At 55.2% G+C, this 17,111-nt stretch overlaps 4 protein-coding genes across 4 annotated transcripts; all 4 read right to left on the bottom strand.

Annotated features, from left to right (window-relative positions):
• Positions 1 to 6,607: 6,607 nt before the first annotated feature.
• On the bottom strand, positions 6,608 to 8,322 carry CH63R_08560 (RNA recognition domain-containing protein; the record flags this gene model as incomplete). The annotated part of the gene is made up of 3 exons (XM_018303534.1): positions 6,608 to 7,076; positions 7,120 to 8,178; positions 8,243 to 8,322. 3 exons carry the CDS (start codon positions 8,320 to 8,322, stop codon positions 6,608 to 6,610), a joined length of 1,608 nt encoding a protein of 535 aa, XP_018155557.1.
• Positions 8,323 to 9,565: 1,243 nt separating this feature from the next.
• CH63R_08561 (uncharacterized protein) lies at positions 9,566 to 10,078 on the bottom strand (the record flags this gene model as incomplete). Its single annotated transcript, XM_018303535.1, has 1 exon — positions 9,566 to 10,078. The coding sequence occupies one exon, from the start codon at positions 10,076 to 10,078 to the stop codon at positions 9,566 to 9,568; it is 513 nt and encodes a 170-aa protein (XP_018155558.1).
• Positions 10,079 to 12,148: 2,070 nt separating this feature from the next.
• CH63R_08562 (uncharacterized protein) lies at positions 12,149 to 13,259 on the bottom strand (the record flags this gene model as incomplete). The annotated part of the gene is made up of 2 exons (XM_018303536.1): positions 12,149 to 12,230; positions 12,721 to 13,259. The coding sequence occupies 2 exons, from the start codon at positions 13,257 to 13,259 to the stop codon at positions 12,149 to 12,151; spliced, it is 621 nt and encodes a 206-aa protein (XP_018155559.1).
• A 2,457-nt stretch (positions 13,260 to 15,716) lies between these two features.
• CH63R_08563 (uncharacterized protein) lies at positions 15,717 to 16,853 on the bottom strand (the record flags this gene model as incomplete). The annotated part of the gene is made up of 2 exons (XM_018303537.1): positions 15,717 to 16,529; positions 16,608 to 16,853. 2 exons carry the CDS (start codon positions 16,851 to 16,853, stop codon positions 15,717 to 15,719), a joined length of 1,059 nt encoding a protein of 352 aa, XP_018155560.1.
• Between the last annotated feature and the right edge of the window lie 258 nt (positions 16,854 to 17,111).

The raw sequence follows: 17,111 nt of genomic DNA on the forward strand, positions 1-17,111 counted from the left end.
GTGTATGTATGTGTGTGTGCGTGTTTGTATCTCTTCTCTCTCTATCTATCTCGGTCACTCTCTTTCTGCTTCTCATATGCCAACCCCTTCTCACTTCGTTGACGTCTGTATCTTGTTTTCTCCTCCACTTATTTTTGTAGAGGTAGCAACGAACAATCAGACCCTTGAAAATTACGACAACTCACGCTTACACTCCCCTCTTACAAGGTATGCGCCCCCCTCTCAGCTACCGGCTACCTTCTACCCGCTACCCTCGCCCCCCCCCCCAATTGAAAGCTTGAGGACACAATGCACAGCATGTGTCATGGAACCCGGCGAGGGAGAGGCTGCTGCAACGATGAGGAGGCTCCTTGTAGGTACCTAGACAGGACGGGACCAAACAGGCCCCCGTAGCAGATAATCCCAGAGGCAGGCCAGCAGATTGACGGCCCGGACATAGTCCAAGATGTGGCGATTGTAGAGTCTCTCAGTTGGCAAAGGCCCGTCCATGCATACAACTGCATGTTGCACCCCGCGGGAGCTTGCAGCAAGAGGCCCTCCCCACATCGGCTCTGGCAACGACTGACAAACACGCATGGTCATGGGTGGGGTGGGAGGCATGTATGTGGTGGATAGCCCAGGATGCCGGCTAGTCTCTGATGCTCTTTCGTTGTTTGGGATTTTTTTTGTGAGGGGGGGGGGCTTTTTCCTTCTACTTCTTTTCTTCTCGCCTGTGGCCTCCGTCGAACTTGTACTGCGGATTTGGGGAAATGACGGGGGTAGGCTTTGGCGAAGGAGGGAGACAAGAGCAAACGGAGGAGGGGAGAGGGAGGGGACCAACGGAGGGGTCTAGAGGCACTCGTTAGCCTACCCACTGCGACGAAAGAGGAGTGGAAGGCAGACGGTGGACAGCCGAGCAGGGGTCTCGGTAGATCGGTAGGGACCAGTGTGCGGCGGGCGATCTGAATCTTGGGATGGGTTATACGTCGGTACACATACATCTTGGTATCGTAGGATAATGTATGGGGTGTCGGCCGCTAGGGAGGGTCGGTCTGGGGTTGTTTGGGCCAATCTGGACCCGGGAATCTCGCTTTCTGCAGCTATTTGGGGGAACAATTTGGAGGGGGAAGTGTGGGATGAGAGTGTGTGAACCATCTAAAGACTTTTTCCCTCCACTTTGAGACTGCTCACTTCTCCAGCCCTCGTCGGGTCTGGTTACCCTCCCCTTGGACTTTTGGAACCGCGGACCCCGGCGAGATGAGACGCACGTCGGTACGGCATCTTTTCCGCCTCTCATTCCCCGGTTCGAGGAGAAGAAAGGGGAGCGGCGAGACGTTGCCTCGATCATCGCCAGCATCCGCTTCAGAGAAACCGCACCCTTGGCTACATGTGACTCGCTACCCCCCAGGGAGGAGATCACAGAGATTCCGAGAAAAGCAGACTTTGGACACGCGGGTTGTCGTCTTCTTTGGACTGACACCCCTCCCCCACCCCTTGTATCGAACTTCGATTGCTGCTGAAGAACTGCCGGATTGCTGTTGTTGTTGGCGTCGTCATAACCGAGAGACTTGCTGTAGACGCTTGGTGCAGGTCGTTCAACGACCAGACCGAGCACTGTATTGGACGGCCCGGACTCGCAAGACGAGGAGGTACATGTATCATGATAGATCGACTAGCCAGCCAGTTGTTCAGCCATCCAGCAGCAAGCCAGGCTCTCTCAATGTCCCCAACCACTTCCACAGACCCAATGCTCAACAATCGTCAATTACAGCCTGTGGTGGAATACAGGAAGGGAGCACAGGAATCCAGAAAAGAGAGGGGGAAAACCCCCCCCGAAAAGACGAGGGTGGCATCTGCTTTGAGAAGGAGGGCATTTCTAAATAGGGAAAGGTGCCCTTTTGCCAAACGACGTCGAAGAACACTACACGACAAACACTCGCTCGGCAGCGTCTGGCAGAGCGGCCATCTCGGTCCCACTTGGGACGTGGGGGGGGAGGAGAGGAGAAGAGAGGGCAAACCATGGCACTCGGTTGTCCGACCCTGCCACAATGCATGGACCCAAGCAAGGCCATCTTTAGCAAGTCTGATCGATGCATTGATTGGGGGTGATTGGGGATTGGGGATTGGGGGATGGGGGATGGGGCAAGTCACCCGCGTAGCAACTTGGGTCTGGAGAGTACTTCAACGACAGAGAGAGAAACAGAGAGAGAGAGAGAGAGAGAGAGAGAGAGAGAGAGAGAGAGAGAGAGAGAGAGAAAGAGGAGAGGGACAGGGAGGAGGAAGCATGGGAACAGCCTCAACATTGAAAGAGAACCCAAGAACTGCAGAAAAGCTGGAAGGTTACGTGACGCAAGCCATCGTCAGTGGAATACGATTGTGTGCGTGTCGCTCGTTCCGCTCGTTCCTGTGTGACCCCCAACGAAGCGTTGTCCTCCTTCATCATCAACATCATGATCAACGTACACACCGCAATATCCTGGGGATAGAACCGATCAAGGCAAAAATCGAGCGACCATCATCCATCACATTCTCGCCTGAGCTGAGCAGTGGCCGGGCAAACGAACGAACGAACAGACGAATCAGCCAAGAAGGTCGCAGAACGGTCGGTTTTAGCTCTCTCTCCCTCTCCCTCTCTCGCGCGCGCGCACACATGCGTGCTCCCCGGTCCAAGTGACACCGCCAGTCGTTGAAGAAAAAGAAAAAAAAGAAAGGAGAAGAATTCCCTTCCATGCAAAAGCAGGCAAGGGGGGGGAGGGGTGAGGGGGTAAGCAAATCACCGACCGGCGACCGTTGACGCTGCAGCTGGTGCGTGCCCTGCGTGCGTGCCGTTTCGTTCGCCAAACATTCCCAGGACCGGTAAAAGGGAAAAAGAAAAAAAAGGAGGAAAAAATCACCGAGAGATATGAGCATCTTGGACGTGTGGATGTGATGTGGCGGTGGTGGTGGTGCTACTATTAGTGCTGATGGTCATTAGCTGGAATAGGCGCGTCATCTGCGCCGCCAGGGCAGCAAGCAAACTTCACCTTGCATCTGCCAGCCCGACGCCGACGGCAGCATCCGCGAAGATCTTCTGTCGAACAACCCGACCACGGTTGGCAAAAGAGGAACATAAACATGCAAAGTCGGTGGTGATGGTAGACCCGCAGTGATGTTGCACCAGCCGGACTCTTCCTGGAAACCCCCCCCCCCCGACCCTCCGAGATGGCGGCAGCAACAGCGTCTTGTTTGCTTGAGAGCAATGTACTGTACATTGTTACGTGCGGATGTACATATGCAACTATGTAAGTAGGTATGCACGAACATGTACGGTTGGGCAATCGGATTGCATGAATGGGCCGCCATATACGGCCGCGGAGCCCTCCTCAGGAGGCCTATGAAGCGGCCACTTTGGGGACTCTCCAGAGTTTGAGTTACCAAACAAGCACATCTTCTGTTGTACCATTTTGTTCTGCCAGACCCAGGCCGGTCGTGCAGGTATTGCAAACCAACCTCTGAAGAGAGAGGCTGGAGTCACGGAAGTTGCAAACCTCATGTCCGCAAAATTATCGTTCGTCTGCCCCTGCACTCCATGGTAATTCTTGACTTGGCTGGCAACCGGTATTCAGTTGGGCCTCTCAGCTTTACAGTCGCGATGAACCCGCGAATAGCCTTCCTCGTAGTTCAAGGTGGCAGCCGGGCACGCTACGACACGAGGCACGCGGGTCGAGAAATGACGACGGCAGCGGCAGAGACAGCGGCAGCCAGAAATATCAAACAGGCGGCTGAGGCACAGGGCGATGTGGCATGCATGCGTGTGTACGTGTGTGCTTTTGTTTGAATACATGTATGTGTGTATCTGTGTGCGCATGCGCGTCGTGTGCATGTGCTGTGTGGTATGTGTGGTAAGACAGGTATGTGTGTGTGGCCCTCTCCCGCTTAGGCGTTACCGTCGTTGTATTGTAGCTTCTTATGGACGGGCGAAATGCATGTCTATTGACGTTGTCAGGTCAAATCCCTGCGGCCCCTTGCCCTTCCAAGATCCGAAATGGGAACGCGTCGTCTAGCCTGCTTCCACGGCTGGTCCCGCATTGGGGCGGTCTGATTTTTCGACACTTGGTGATGTGGCGACGACGGGAAGCGAGAGATGGAGAGAGAGAGAGAGAGAGAGGTGGATGAAAGTGGAGGCTGCAATGCTACCTCGTCCAATATACTCGTGCATTCGAATCAGGGGTAGATGTCCTGCATGAGTTTAAGTATGTTACTCTCCCCCAGCGGTGGCGTCGCCCTTGGGATGGATGGCCTCCTTCAGCCCTCAGGGACCAGGATAAAACAAGTGTCGTCCGCCGAGAATATGTCGTCGCACATGCTCGAAGCCGACGGGTCCCTGTTGGCCATCGCGGTTCTAACGTCCGTAACTGACATCGCGTCTCCTGCGGGTCGCATCGATCCGTTGAGAAGCTTCTCTCCCCCTTTCCACCGTCGGTTTGTCATAGACGCCGGACTGGGACCGTGGAGCACACGTTGCCGCCGCGCCGCGAGGCTTCTCCGTCGGTCTCACGGAGGGGGCCCAAGATCGACGACCTGCAAGCTCTCGAAACCCACACTTGTGTTCCGCATGAGCTTATTGCCTAAACAACCCTCCCCCCTATCAGTGGCGAGCGGCGGATGAGACACGTCTTCGACTCGTCCCTCGCTATCCGAACAAAAAGCAGGTCTTACGGCTTGACCTGAACGAAGAGTTCAAAGAAGAAGCCCATGCGCCGCAACCCTGAGACAAGGGCGAGTCTCGCTGAAATTCAAAGAGGGCAATTCGTATCGAGAGTCGACTGACAAGTCGTTGGTGGTGTAGCACAACAGCATCGCTGATATCATGCAGCAAAACCCGGCCGGTCAAAGGCGACGACGTCTCGACGGGCGATCAGCCTGCTGTGATGCAGATCCATTCCCGCCATCTTGCCTCCTTTCCGGGCATTTCTTGTGCATGCCTGCTTCTTGACGGGAAGAAAAGGGCTGACAGAACGCACATGGCTCGACGGCTCCGTTGACAACGGAAAATTTTTGCAGCCATTGCCGGGGCGCTGCATGTATCTTTTTGGTTACCAGTCATGGCCAGAACCGGTGTCTCCATGCCGGCAGCCGGCTAGTAGGACAAAACAGTAAGCGATTGGATCGGGCTTCCAGGGGACAATGTCATCTGACAAGCCATACCGGGGGAAGAGACGACGCCGGGGCAGCCCGGGGCGGTTTGATCGAGGTTTTCCGGTTAAGAGACTGCCTCCAGGCCATGCACCAAAGGAGGCGAAGGAGGTGCAAGAGAAGACTAGACGAGCCGATCCGGCTTGCCCCCCCTTCCCCCACTACCCACGTCGAGCCATGGGGGACGTCATGTCAGGTCCAGGAACCCCGGGACTTGGAAGAGGGGCTTGGGCCTTTCGATTTGTCTCGGTGCTAGGTCTGGACGCATTGTGCCAACGAGGATGCCGTGGTTTGGCTCGAACAGAGACAGCGTTGGGAGACAATCGGCCTCCTCCGCCTGGAACCCAGCATCATCGCCCGGCCATTGACGCTGAGAGAAGGGAGAAAGTAACACAGCGGGCGAGCTCCGGCCATAATGTCTCTGACTGAGGAAAGACGCCCGTTACACAGACTTGAGACGTGATGCCTACTGGCCGGAAATAATCGCTGCAGCTCTGCGGAGAGACTTGAGATGCTGCTACTCTCGTGACCCCGTGCGAAATTTGCAGCTGACGAATGTTACAGGATGCCTGTGGAGAGGGGCGGAGGTTTTCGCGGGCGAGGCCTGCCTCGGTGGCCACCTGGTCGACCGTCGCTTTGATGAGATTGCAGACGGCAGCGTGGACGGGCCGTTGGCGATGAAGGTCGGCCATTTGTCGACTCTAAGTCACGAATTTCGCTAATAGAGATCTGTTCCGAAGACAGTTTGGGCTGCTCGCCCTTCCCTCCGTACATGTGGCAAAGCTGGATGGCGACGACCTGACAAGTCAAAGGCGTTGTTGCACAATGCCGGGCTGCACGAGGTCTGGCGGCTGCGGACTTTGTGAGAGATGGCTTGTTCCATGATCTATGGTCCATGGTCCGTTGAGATGCTGCCAAGAAGCATCCCCCAGGACACAGGAACCGCCTTGAAGATATGACAACTGACAGATGACAGCTTCTCATCAAACGGCAGCGGGCTGGTGTAACGTCGCTCCGCGACAGCATGAGGTGCATCGTTCCCAAGTGTCGCGGGGATCCGGGAAGACGCTTACTTGCATGGCCTCCCCCAAGTGGAGAAAGAAAGGGAAAAGGTCCCCCCCCCCCCATAGCATGTTTGCAAAGGTGGAATAATGAGACAGACTTCTGCTTCGAGTAGGTCATTCATTAGCCATGTGTGACACGACGAGGCGCGCCACGGCTTCACCTTTGACGATTTTCTCCTCTATCCCCCACATCCGGACTTTGCTGGCCGACGAGGGATGCAACGAGGGTTGGTTTGCGTACAGGCTGCCGCTATTTGTACCTCTTGAAAGGTTGACGAGATTTTGTTTTTATTCATGAAACACGAGCCTTACGACGACGGCAGTGGCGACATTTGGCGACAATCTGTATGTGTATTTCCCGACGTCTACATCTGGCATCGACCGCACTGCTACTGTTGCTGCTGCTGCTGCTGCGAGCTGCGAGCCGCAAACTGTGAGCTGACCACCGGCGGATGGGTATACTGTCTTTTGTTGCCGTGGACGAAAAGCGACGAATGATGAGATGCATGGTTTGCGCCGATGTTGTTGCCGATGCTAATGCTGCTGCTATCTTCGTCTCTCCGAGCCTCGATCCCTGCCTCGGTTCCGACTGTCCCAATCTCTGCGGTCTCTGCGACCAGGGTCATCATCGTCCCGTCGTCGGTCTTGGTGATCGTACCGTCGTCCGGAACCCCGGGGGTCCGATCGATAACGATCTCTATCCCCTTTTTCGTCCCTGTCCCTGTCCCTGTCCCTATCCCTGGCTCTTGGACGGCCTGGACTTCGGCTTCGCCTACGTTCCCGTTCTTCTCTAGGGCGATCTTTGTCCCGCCGATCTCTGTCCTGCTCTGGTAGCCGCTCTGGCTCAGGGCGGCGATCCTTGGTACGTTGGTGACGACCCTTCATTTCCTCCTCTCCATACACAAGGTCGTAGTTGTCCCCGTTTCGCTCATACTCGTCGCGGTATTGTCGTCTCTTTTCGAGCTCGTCGACACCTCCCCAGCCGCCTCTGGAGGCGTGCTTTCTACGCTTCTGGTTCGTATCGTCTCTCCAGACCTGACTCAATTTGCTCACACTTTGCGAGAAGTCGACGTGGATACGGCGGTCATCAATCAGAACGTCTTGCATCTTGGAGTAGGCCGCCTCACAAGACGCCTTGTCAGCATACTCGATGAAGGCGTACTGAAGACTGTCGCCCGTCTTGGCGTCGCGGATCACCTCGCAACTGAGGATCTTGCCGAAGCGGCCAAAAATAAGCTCCAGGTCCGCGTCCGTCGTGACGGGGTTGAGCTTGCAGACGAAGAGGACGTTCTCAGGGGGAGCGACTTCGGCGAACGGCAGGTCGCCCATCATTTCCAGAGTGAGAGCCTGCGCCCGTGCCTCCCTGTCCCTCCGCCGCTTCTCGATAGCCTCCTCGTCCAGATCATCATCTTCGTGCAGGGCGGCCTCGTCCGCGATTCGGACTGTGTCGAGCTGTGACTTGGTGGGAGGCGGCGAAGCACTGGGCTCCCGAAGCTCGGGCGGGTCAGGATACGGGTCGTCGAGGATGATTGTGTGCTTGATCCTGATGTCGATGAGCGGGTGTCCCTTGTCGTCGACAATGGCCTCGTTGATCTTTTCGAGGACGTCGAAACCCTCGACGACTTTGCCAAAGACGGCAGCCTTTCCATCCAAGTAATCCGTCTCGTCGCCCAGAGTGACAATGAACTGCGAGGCCGCTACGCGGGTATCCGGGTCGGAATCCAAGGGCGCCGTAGCCATGCTCACGGTTCCTCGCTCGAGATGCTTCAGCTTTGGATGGAAGAAGGCCGGGAACATCTTTTTAGAGCCGTCGCCCGACAGATGGCCCCATATCGACGTCCCGCCATCGGATTCCTTCGACAAGGGTCCCAGGGGGTCGCCGGTCTGGAAGGAGAAGTTCTTCTGAACGGAGTGGATGGGCGAGAAGTTGTAGTACTTGACTTTGCAGAGCTTCAGGAAACTGGCGAGCTTTGGTTAGCTGAGCGAGAGCCGTGAAGCGGGTGACCGGGGAAGGTGAGGCTTACTTTTCGCACAGCTTGGGCGCGTAGTCGACCAGGAGGTCAATGACGATGTCGCCCGAGCTGGTTTCCAAAAGAACCGACATGATGACGGTTGTCTGTGCTGCGCGTGTTGCGTGTGCTACGGTTCCTCAATGGATGTTGTCGCAGTCGTCGACACTAACCGTCTCGTTCTGCGCCGCGAATCGTTCAACAAAGAGCAGTCCGAGCGTTGGTTAATCGCCTGGTCAAAAGCACAAGGCCTCCAGCCACAAAGTTTCCGACGTGGCCGATTTCAGGGTCGCAATCTGTGGCTCTCAGCGGTCGTTGACGGGGTTGGGCCTTGCGTGTAACGGCCCACGATGTTTGTGATGTTGAAGTTTGAATCCGCGAGGCAGCGACAGCGGCAGCGAGAAGCCTCGTCACATAGTGTACATTCGGCGTGCTTGAGGTACTTCACACAGTGAGAGCTCTTGACGAATCAAAAAGGGCATGGGGCTATAGAGTGGGTCGCTAATGAAATCTTTATGCTTAGAGCTTCTGGGGAGCTGTCGGTTGTTTTTTTTAGCTTCCATATTCTCTCCCCCTAGTGGATTTGTTTTTGCTTGTTTGCTAATAAAATTGGCCGTCTGATTGTGGTTCTCGGTACCGCCACAGCATGGTTCAAACAATCTCCCCTTCTGTGTGCCCCCCCTGTACTCTCACGACTTTCAGAAGCATACATGTGCAACATGTCATCGACATTTTTCCTCGCATGCAGCATCACGAGCGTATCCTCATGCTCACTGAGAAGGGAGGGGGGATGGGAAAAAGCCAATAGGGCCAATTAACAAGACAGGCAAAAGAAGCCAGCTGTGTGTGTTGGTAATTTGGTGTCGTTTCAGTCATTGACAAGAGCTCTATGCTTTGTGTGTCTGTGGTATCCTACAACCGCCGAAAATACGCAAAAAGCTGGAAAAGAAAACATAGAAATATGGCTGGGCCTGTGGTGTGAAGCCGAATCTCGCCAATGAACACCCAATATCCAATATCCGACAGGCGAGATGAAATAATAACATAACGATATCTCGCCTGTATGCACCGCTTTTCCCAATTCTGATGCTGCAGAGCCCCCAATAGAAGTTGGCCATGCCATTCATTCATGGCCTTTTTTTTCCCGGCTCATGTCAGAAACCCGCGCGCGCCCTCAACGCCGTTGAATAACGTGGTATCTGTCCCAGTCGAACGCCCTCCAAGTGAAATTTCCAGGAAATTAGGTAGGTAAGAAGACAAGACAATGCTACGCTTTCGTGTCGCTCCGCAAGACTGTTGCCGCCGCCGCCGCCGCCGTCATGGCTGCTGCTGCGTCTCTCACGGCGCGCTCTTGCGTCGTCGCTCAGAGCGCAGCTCCTTTTCCGTGTCCATCAGGCGGCACTGTACCCACATGCGGAACGAGTTGTCACTCCGCACCTGCTCGCAGTTGAGGAGCTCCATCAGGGCCCGCTTCATGCCCTCATTGACGTCGAAGAGGCGCTGCTCCTCCTCGGCCACGGCCCAGATGGTTGTCTCGTCCGCGATGGGCGCGAGCGAGCTGCTGCGCCGCGCCTTGAGGCCTGAGAGCGACATTCGCCGGCTCCGGCTGTGGTGCCTGCTGCGCCCGCCTGACGACGCGTTTGGGTACTGTCCGAAAGGGGAGCAGGCACTGCGGGTCGGCGAGACCGACGGCGACGACGAGAGCGACGTGTTGCAGGTCGTGATGGGACGAATCTGGTCCAGGTGCTGCCGAAGCTCCTCGTGCTGGGAGTGCAGGGCGAGATATTGCTGCAGCGCAAAGTTGGACGTCTGCTCCTGGGAAGAGACGGGAAGGGTAGAGGGTGCTGCCATTTTTGCCGACGTTGGTGGGTATGGTAGTTGTAATGTGCAAGTGATGTGTCTCTGGGCTATTGACGAGCCCATCGGGAAGCTGTGATGGGTTGGTGAAGAAGAGGTTGGCGAGTTTGTTGGTGTTGGCTTATTGAAGAACCGGGAGAAGGAAGGCGATAGGTATTCCAACCGTATCGTCAATGAACGATGTGCCCTGGAGAGGTGCTGGTGTGGTGGTGTGATGAGATGGGCGGATATATGGGTGGGTTAATTCGAGCTAATGTCGTCAATGTGATGTTGTTTGACTGGGAACCAAGCGACACCACAGTAAGCTCTCGACGTAGGTATGTATATGTGTAGGCTGGTTTTAGCTGGTTGCTGTGCGCAATGATTTTTATTTGTTCTCGATTCCTTGACAAGGGGGAAAAGAGGCGTTGCTAAGAAGAAGAACCGGTCGGTGAGCGTGGCTGGTAGTGTAGACGAACAGAGTAGTTGACTCGTGGTCTCGGGGTTGACGGTTCGAGTGCAGCGGTTCGACGAGGAGGTGGTGTCGAGTACTAATACCAAACGAGGGTACCTGACTTGACTGTCTGGAGCTCCCGCCCTGTCGATGGCGTCGATCCCAAGTGGGGCCGGTGTCCTTTGTCTCCTTTCAAAAAAAATGAACCCAGAAAACTGCCCCCCTTCCCGTTGGGTGTGTGCAAGAGAGGAGAGATGCGGGTGGGCGTGCGTTGGACCTTGCGGGGATTGCTGGTGAACGGGTCTCGATGATGCCCCTCCCTCGCAACTGTCGGTAATAAATGTGAAAAAGAGGAGAAGATGCAGCAAAACCAAGAGGGCGTGGTCGCTGTCGGGCAGGTGTTTGGTCACAGATTGAGGCCCGGTCTGGGGGAAGAGAGCTGAGAGGGCAAGGGGATGGGATGGGATCAAGTAATATGTAGGTAAGGTGTGCTTGTTATGTGTTGCGTGTTGCGTCGTGTGGTTGGCGTGCGTGTGCCTCTCTGCAGTTTGCGGTGTGCACGTCCGATGCGGGCTTGATGCGGACTCGATGCAGACTCGATGCAGACAGATGGATGCAGGATAACTCAGCTTGTCGGCTTCCCGGCAGTCAATGAATGGCCTATTTTATTAATAGGCAGTTGTGGATGACCCGATATTGATGAACGGATTGGCGTTAGAGTAAGATGTGAGAAAGGGGAGGGGAGAGAGAGAGAGAGAAAGACAATCTGGACAAGAATGGCCTTTTCGCCGCTCTCCGGTGTAGGTGTGCAATTGGGTATTCCAGGATCTCGACCGGCAAACACCCCCAAAACGAAAGCCAACTCAGGTACCACAATCAAAGCTTGGACGTCCTCGTGGAGATGGCCCAGATGGGACAGTCGATGGCGCCAATTTCAGTAACGCTGCAAGCCACAAGGCGTTTATAAAAACCGGTCGGAATGTGGTCGACGGTTGGGTGCGTGTGTCAAGCGAACCGCGAGGGAGTTCCACTACTAATAAAGATGCCAACGGAGTACCCGCGTTGCAGGAGGAGGGGGAGGGGGCCTTCGGTAGTCAGGAGTAAATAGGGAAAAAAGTGTGCGCCGCAAGCCTAAGCGGCGGGCGTGGAAAAGGGGAATGTGGGATGGTATGGTATGGTATGGTATGGCGCCGGCCGACAACCGAGAGGAGGCCCGGGAAGCTTTCTTAGAGCCCACGATGGTTTTGATGGAGCGGTTCAGGTTGGCCGCTGCGAAGAGAAGAAAAAGTCAAAGCCCTACAAACTAAAAAAATACTTTGCTGACTAGGGAGTTGGAGGTGGTGGTGGTGTTCCGTCGTCCGTGGACCGTGGCAAAGGCAACCGTAAACTTTTCGAGGATGGTTGCTTTCGAGAGGGAGGCCAGACCTGGCACACGTGGATGTCTCTCTGGCTGGCTCTCTCTCTCTCTCTCTCTCTCTCTGTATCTATCTGTACTGTGCTGCGTAAGGTGTGGTTTTGTGTGCGCGGTGATAACGCCTAATGTTGATGGCCGATAGCGTAAGACGGGATGGGACGGGGATATGGATGTCTGGGAAATGGGTGTGGAGGAAGTGCTCTCCACAACCCCTGGTTCAATTTAATAGACCCGGGTCCAGGCCGGATGTGATGCTGGTGAGGATACGAAGAAGCGCCGGCTGTGCGTTGCGTGCTCTGCTGCGTCAAAGTCGTATTGTAAGTCTCAGTAGACGCGCCCGCCAGCTCAGACTCAGACGGAAGGGGGGGTGGAGGCCTGTTCGCTGTCGGTGGTGCAATAAACCGGTTCGATGTTGCGCTATTCCAAGCAGAAGACGGGGAGAAGGAGGAGGAGGAGGTGGTGGAAGAGGAGAAGGGCCACTTCATGCAGTCTTGTTATGCAAGCCCAGGGTGAGAGAGCTGGACTAAGTGGTCCACGTTGTGGCTAGGCCTTGTTCTGTCCCGTAGCGCAGCCTACGGCGTTTATAGTAGCGCTATCTTTGGTGTTTGGCAACCTGGTCAACCCAGTTGGGTACGAGATGGTGTGTGTGTGATACTGATATGACAAGATTCCCTGGTGGTGCGAGAGTCTCTCCCTCCTACCCAAATGGGAGCGGACGTGACGACGATGTGCAGGGTCGCGTCGGTGTGGCGCTGCTAGTGCCGACTCGGGGGAGATTGTGATACCGACGATGCGGTTGGCGGAGGTGGAGGCGATAGCAGAGTTCGTTGATAAGATACGAGTCCTCTTGGAGGAGAAATCGACCTCAGCTGGCCGCTAGCGCGTCGGCCGTGGCTGGAATTGCTGGCAAAGGGGGTAGGTTCCTGCTGCAGCTGCTGATGATGATGATGATGCGATGCCAGGAAGTCTCTGGCGAACGGGGACCGGCTGCCTCTGAGCGCCGGATTGGATGCCAGCAGGTTGACGAAGCCGAAATGGTCGCGATGCTGCGTCCTTGTCTCGTTCGGGACGACGGATTTCTGTTCTCGTGATTGTCGGCCTTGATGCTGCCGATCCTGTGGTCTATGATGGGATTGATGCTGGTCTTCCGACGGGTCGGGGGTGTTCCACGTTATATCACAATGATACATAGCAATGCAAGGAAGACCGGCGGTATCAGCAAGTGTAAACAAATGACTTGGTGTAGACGACTTTGTGAGTGAGTGAGTGTTGTCAGCCTGTCTCAGAGGATCAAATGAGAGGCTTGACGCCGATGAGGCTGGTGGCATTTTGTATTTTGAGTCCCTTGCAAGACGAAGATGAAATGAATGTGAGCACAAAGTGACGTACGCATGTTCCCTAGGAAGCCCATGTGGCTGACGACCCGTCTGGTCTCACATAGCGATCCCACGTTTTCTGCCTACTTTTCCTTCGATGAGGTAATTTTCATCGGGCTAAACCGTCCCTTCCAGAGACCAACGTTCGCTTCGATCGAACTGAAGCTATGCGGCATTGCTTGCCCCCAGACAAAGTGTGGTCATTGCTCCAGGCGGCATCCCCATAAGAAAATGTCCTATTTCCTTCTCTCCAGGCGTATCGCAGGAGATCCAATGGCAACACTCCTCGATTGACCCTTGGCCTCAAGCACGGCCTGGGATGGAGACAGGCTTTGAGATATGAGACCCCGAGAGCCAACGGCGAGCACCGACCGGCGGTGGCGCAACACACCCACCGCGCAGCGCAGCCAAGGGGCGATAAGATACTTTCCGTTTTGACAGCTCCCTATGGAGTACGGATACATCACGGATGATGTGTGAGTGGGTGTGTCTAGTGTTCCAGTATCGGCCAACAGCCACGCATCCACCACGGCGAAAGCGGGTATGCAAACGGACAAGCTCCCGGAGAGAAACCTCACCTTCTCAGTTGGGCTTCCTGGCGCGTCTGCATGCTTCATCGAGTCTGGGATACGCATCATCAAATGATCGGGGAGCATCCGTTCTCTTTCCCGGCAATCAAGACTTCCATACATAGGGATCGACAGCCAGCGCACGCAAAAACGCAGCCACGAGACCACGACGACGGGGTGCGTACCTTGCAGAGAAGCCTGTCTGCCCTTCGTGGTCCTAACAGATGGGACGGGTGACCGACCGGCGATCCAAACGATTTTTGACAAGTTGCGAAATCACACACACACACACACACACACACCCCTTCCGACAGGCTACAACAAGATCAACCGCACTTCCATTAGGGGGGGCAGCTCCGGCCCTCGAGTCGTCGAGACTCTTCGATACTCCTCAACGGCGGATGCGATGACTTCATAGCTTTGCCTCAACGGTTAGACGCTCTCTGCCTGCCCTGTCTAGCCTCCGCCTTTCCACTCCCATGCTCCCTCCATGTTTGCTTCCCAATAATGTGCCAGAGGCTAGAGAAAGAAGGTGTCTCAAATGGGCCAGACCACGGCCCCGACGTATTGGCAACGCACTTATTCCAGCCCGCCCAATCACCGAGCTCCCCCAAGACTTTTGCATTTCTCGTCGATGTGCAAGGGTGAGCTCCTTGGTGCGAGCCACACGACCCCCAACGTCATCCTGACCGAGCTTGCGCGGTGGTTTGCCGTCCTTATCGACAACTCAGCCACGCCTTGAAGTAGTTTGATGAGGATGTGACGTCCCAGCTGGTCATCGGCGGCGATATCATTGCTGTGGTCGTCGTCGCTGTCGTCGTTCATCAAGCCGGAGCGTCATCCCCGTTCCGTCTGCCAAATACAACCTTGCGTAAACCCCCATTCCCAGCCGAGTAAAAAGCTTATCCCGTGAATTGAGTTTCTAGGGTGCACGTCGGCCGACTGAGAGAATCATGGATGGCAACAATACGAAAGGCGGCCGCCCCTCTTATTGAACGCATGCGGTGCCCTTGAACTCTCTCCGCGTTCTGAGACTGCCGGAGCATCAGACCACATCGGCTTGGCCTCAAAATGCGGGGAAGCTGCGCTTGGGTGCATGGTGGCTGACAGGCGACAACCCGATAAATCAACTGGTTCGCGGAACTTCCACTGCATCTTGTTCGGGGTGGTATGATGACTCGGAAATCCCGTTGTCCATCTCCTTATGATGGCGATCTCGGTCGGTGCCGTGGGCTGATTACAGTCCCGCATCTTCATCCTTGGACCGTGACAGCCGTGCTTTCCCCTGCTCAAAGACGCCCGTCTACTCTTGGTTACCCGTCTCCCCCTCCTCACTGACTAAAGCTTCTCGTGTTTCGGAAAGGCTTGCTGCTAGTAATAATATGGTTGAGACGCATCACCTTATCCGGAGCGCAGCTTGGACCCTGACCTTTCGATCTGCACGCATGTTGTTGCAAATCATTGCTGGCACCCAAGTGACCTTCGTCGTGGAATGCGAAGAAGTATCAGCGAGCCGGCCGGCCGCTTCGCCTGACAAGGAGTTCTCTCATGATCTTCTGTCAACAGGTGTCGAGTCGGCCGCCAATAACCTTGGCGTGCTGTCATTAATGCTGCTCGCTATACGTGCACTGATAGGCAATGGTGTGCGGGGGGCAGATATGTATGGAGGTCTAAAATCGGTCCTCGTAACGACTCAGATGCTATCGTTACTCGCAATTCCGCTTGTCTCGACATGTGCGAGTTGCATGTGTGAATACGCGGGATCTCACCCGAGGTGTCGCGTGTCCTGGACGGGCGTGATGTGGTCCTCACCCGAACTGCGGCCCGCCCGCAATTAACCTCACCACATCACGCCCGTTCTTGAAGGCGCCAAAACTCGACAGATTCGAATCGGGACGCTATCGCTGTAGAATGGGCCCCTCTGTTGCTCCCTTGGGGGTATGGGAAAGTCGACATAGGTCAGGCCCATCCCGCACTGTCGGCAACGACTACAGAACGCCTCGAACGTAATCTCATTCCGCTGCGTAGCGGATATCAAGACCTCAATGGCCGGAAACATGGCAAATAACTCTTGGAGAGTGGCGATGAGGGCCGGGATGATGCTCTGATCGTAGGTGATGTCTGCCCCGATGACAACGTCGACGTTCTCGCCGCTGTTCCATTTTTGGTCTTCGGTGCCCACCATTGCGTGACCCCATCTCAGTTCCATGGGCCTGACGAGAGTGCTTCCTTGCAGGTCATTCAGGAAGAGGCTTTCCGGGAGGTTGTTGATAACATCATCAGACCCATCCGAGGCAACAACATGGGTGGCGGCGAGATGCTTCGCACACAGGATGGCTAGGTATCCAGTGCCCGCTCCCAACTCGAGAATGCGCTTCCCCTTGATGATCTTTTGGTTTACGCAGAGATATTGCCCCAAGTGCAACGCGGCCTCCCAAGTTCTGAGGCCCGTGGTGCCAGAAGCAGAGATCAGCGAGCGGGACTCGAGGAGGGTGATGTCAGTCGTGTGTAAGTGTGGTTCCGAGGAGCTCCTCTGCTCGAGACTACCGAGGTGATAGGTGACGTAGGTTTTCTGCTGAGCTGAAGATATCTCAGAGGGCACTGGAGCCGCGAGAGATTCCGACAATGCTGTCATGAGATCCTCCGAGACTTCCTGGGAACGGTTAGAGAGATGCCCGTAACTGACCGCAGATCGTCAAGCTACGGCGTCATGCAATAAGGAGGCGCTCACATGCTGGTCCCAATCCTCAATGCCCGATTCGATGCGTGAGACAAGCTCTTTAAGAACTTTTAGACGATACCTAGCAGGAGGGCTGTAACGAGGTCCCTCCTCCGAAAAGAGCTTCTTGTAAATGGTGTCTTGTGCTGTTTGTTGTCTGATTACCTCAGGAGCAGGGAAGTCGAGCACAGATTCTAGTTGAAGATACTGGTAACAGAACCGTTCGACGGGGTTTGGCATGAGACAAGTGTTCGCCATGATGTGGCAGCGAGAATTGTCAACTCGTGAGAATGTCGCGTGTTGCCGGATTTGGTCGAAATTACGGCTTCAAAGTTTTGCTGACAGACCCCTGCAAGACTTCTCGCAATCCGTGTGTGCCACCCAACCAATGAGTTTGCAAAGACCGAAGACAGAATCAATACGTCAGTTGGTGCCTTAAAGTTATTCTGTCGCAAAGAAATAAGCAAGATATTGATTGAACTAAGCACCCTCAGTCGACAATTCGTAGAAGTCTAC

Source organism: Colletotrichum higginsianum, chromosome 6, assembly GCF_001672515.1.
Source record: "Colletotrichum higginsianum IMI 349063 chromosome 6, whole genome shotgun sequence".
In the NCBI taxonomy this organism is placed as follows: domain Eukaryota; kingdom Fungi; phylum Ascomycota; class Sordariomycetes; order Glomerellales; family Glomerellaceae; genus Colletotrichum; species Colletotrichum higginsianum.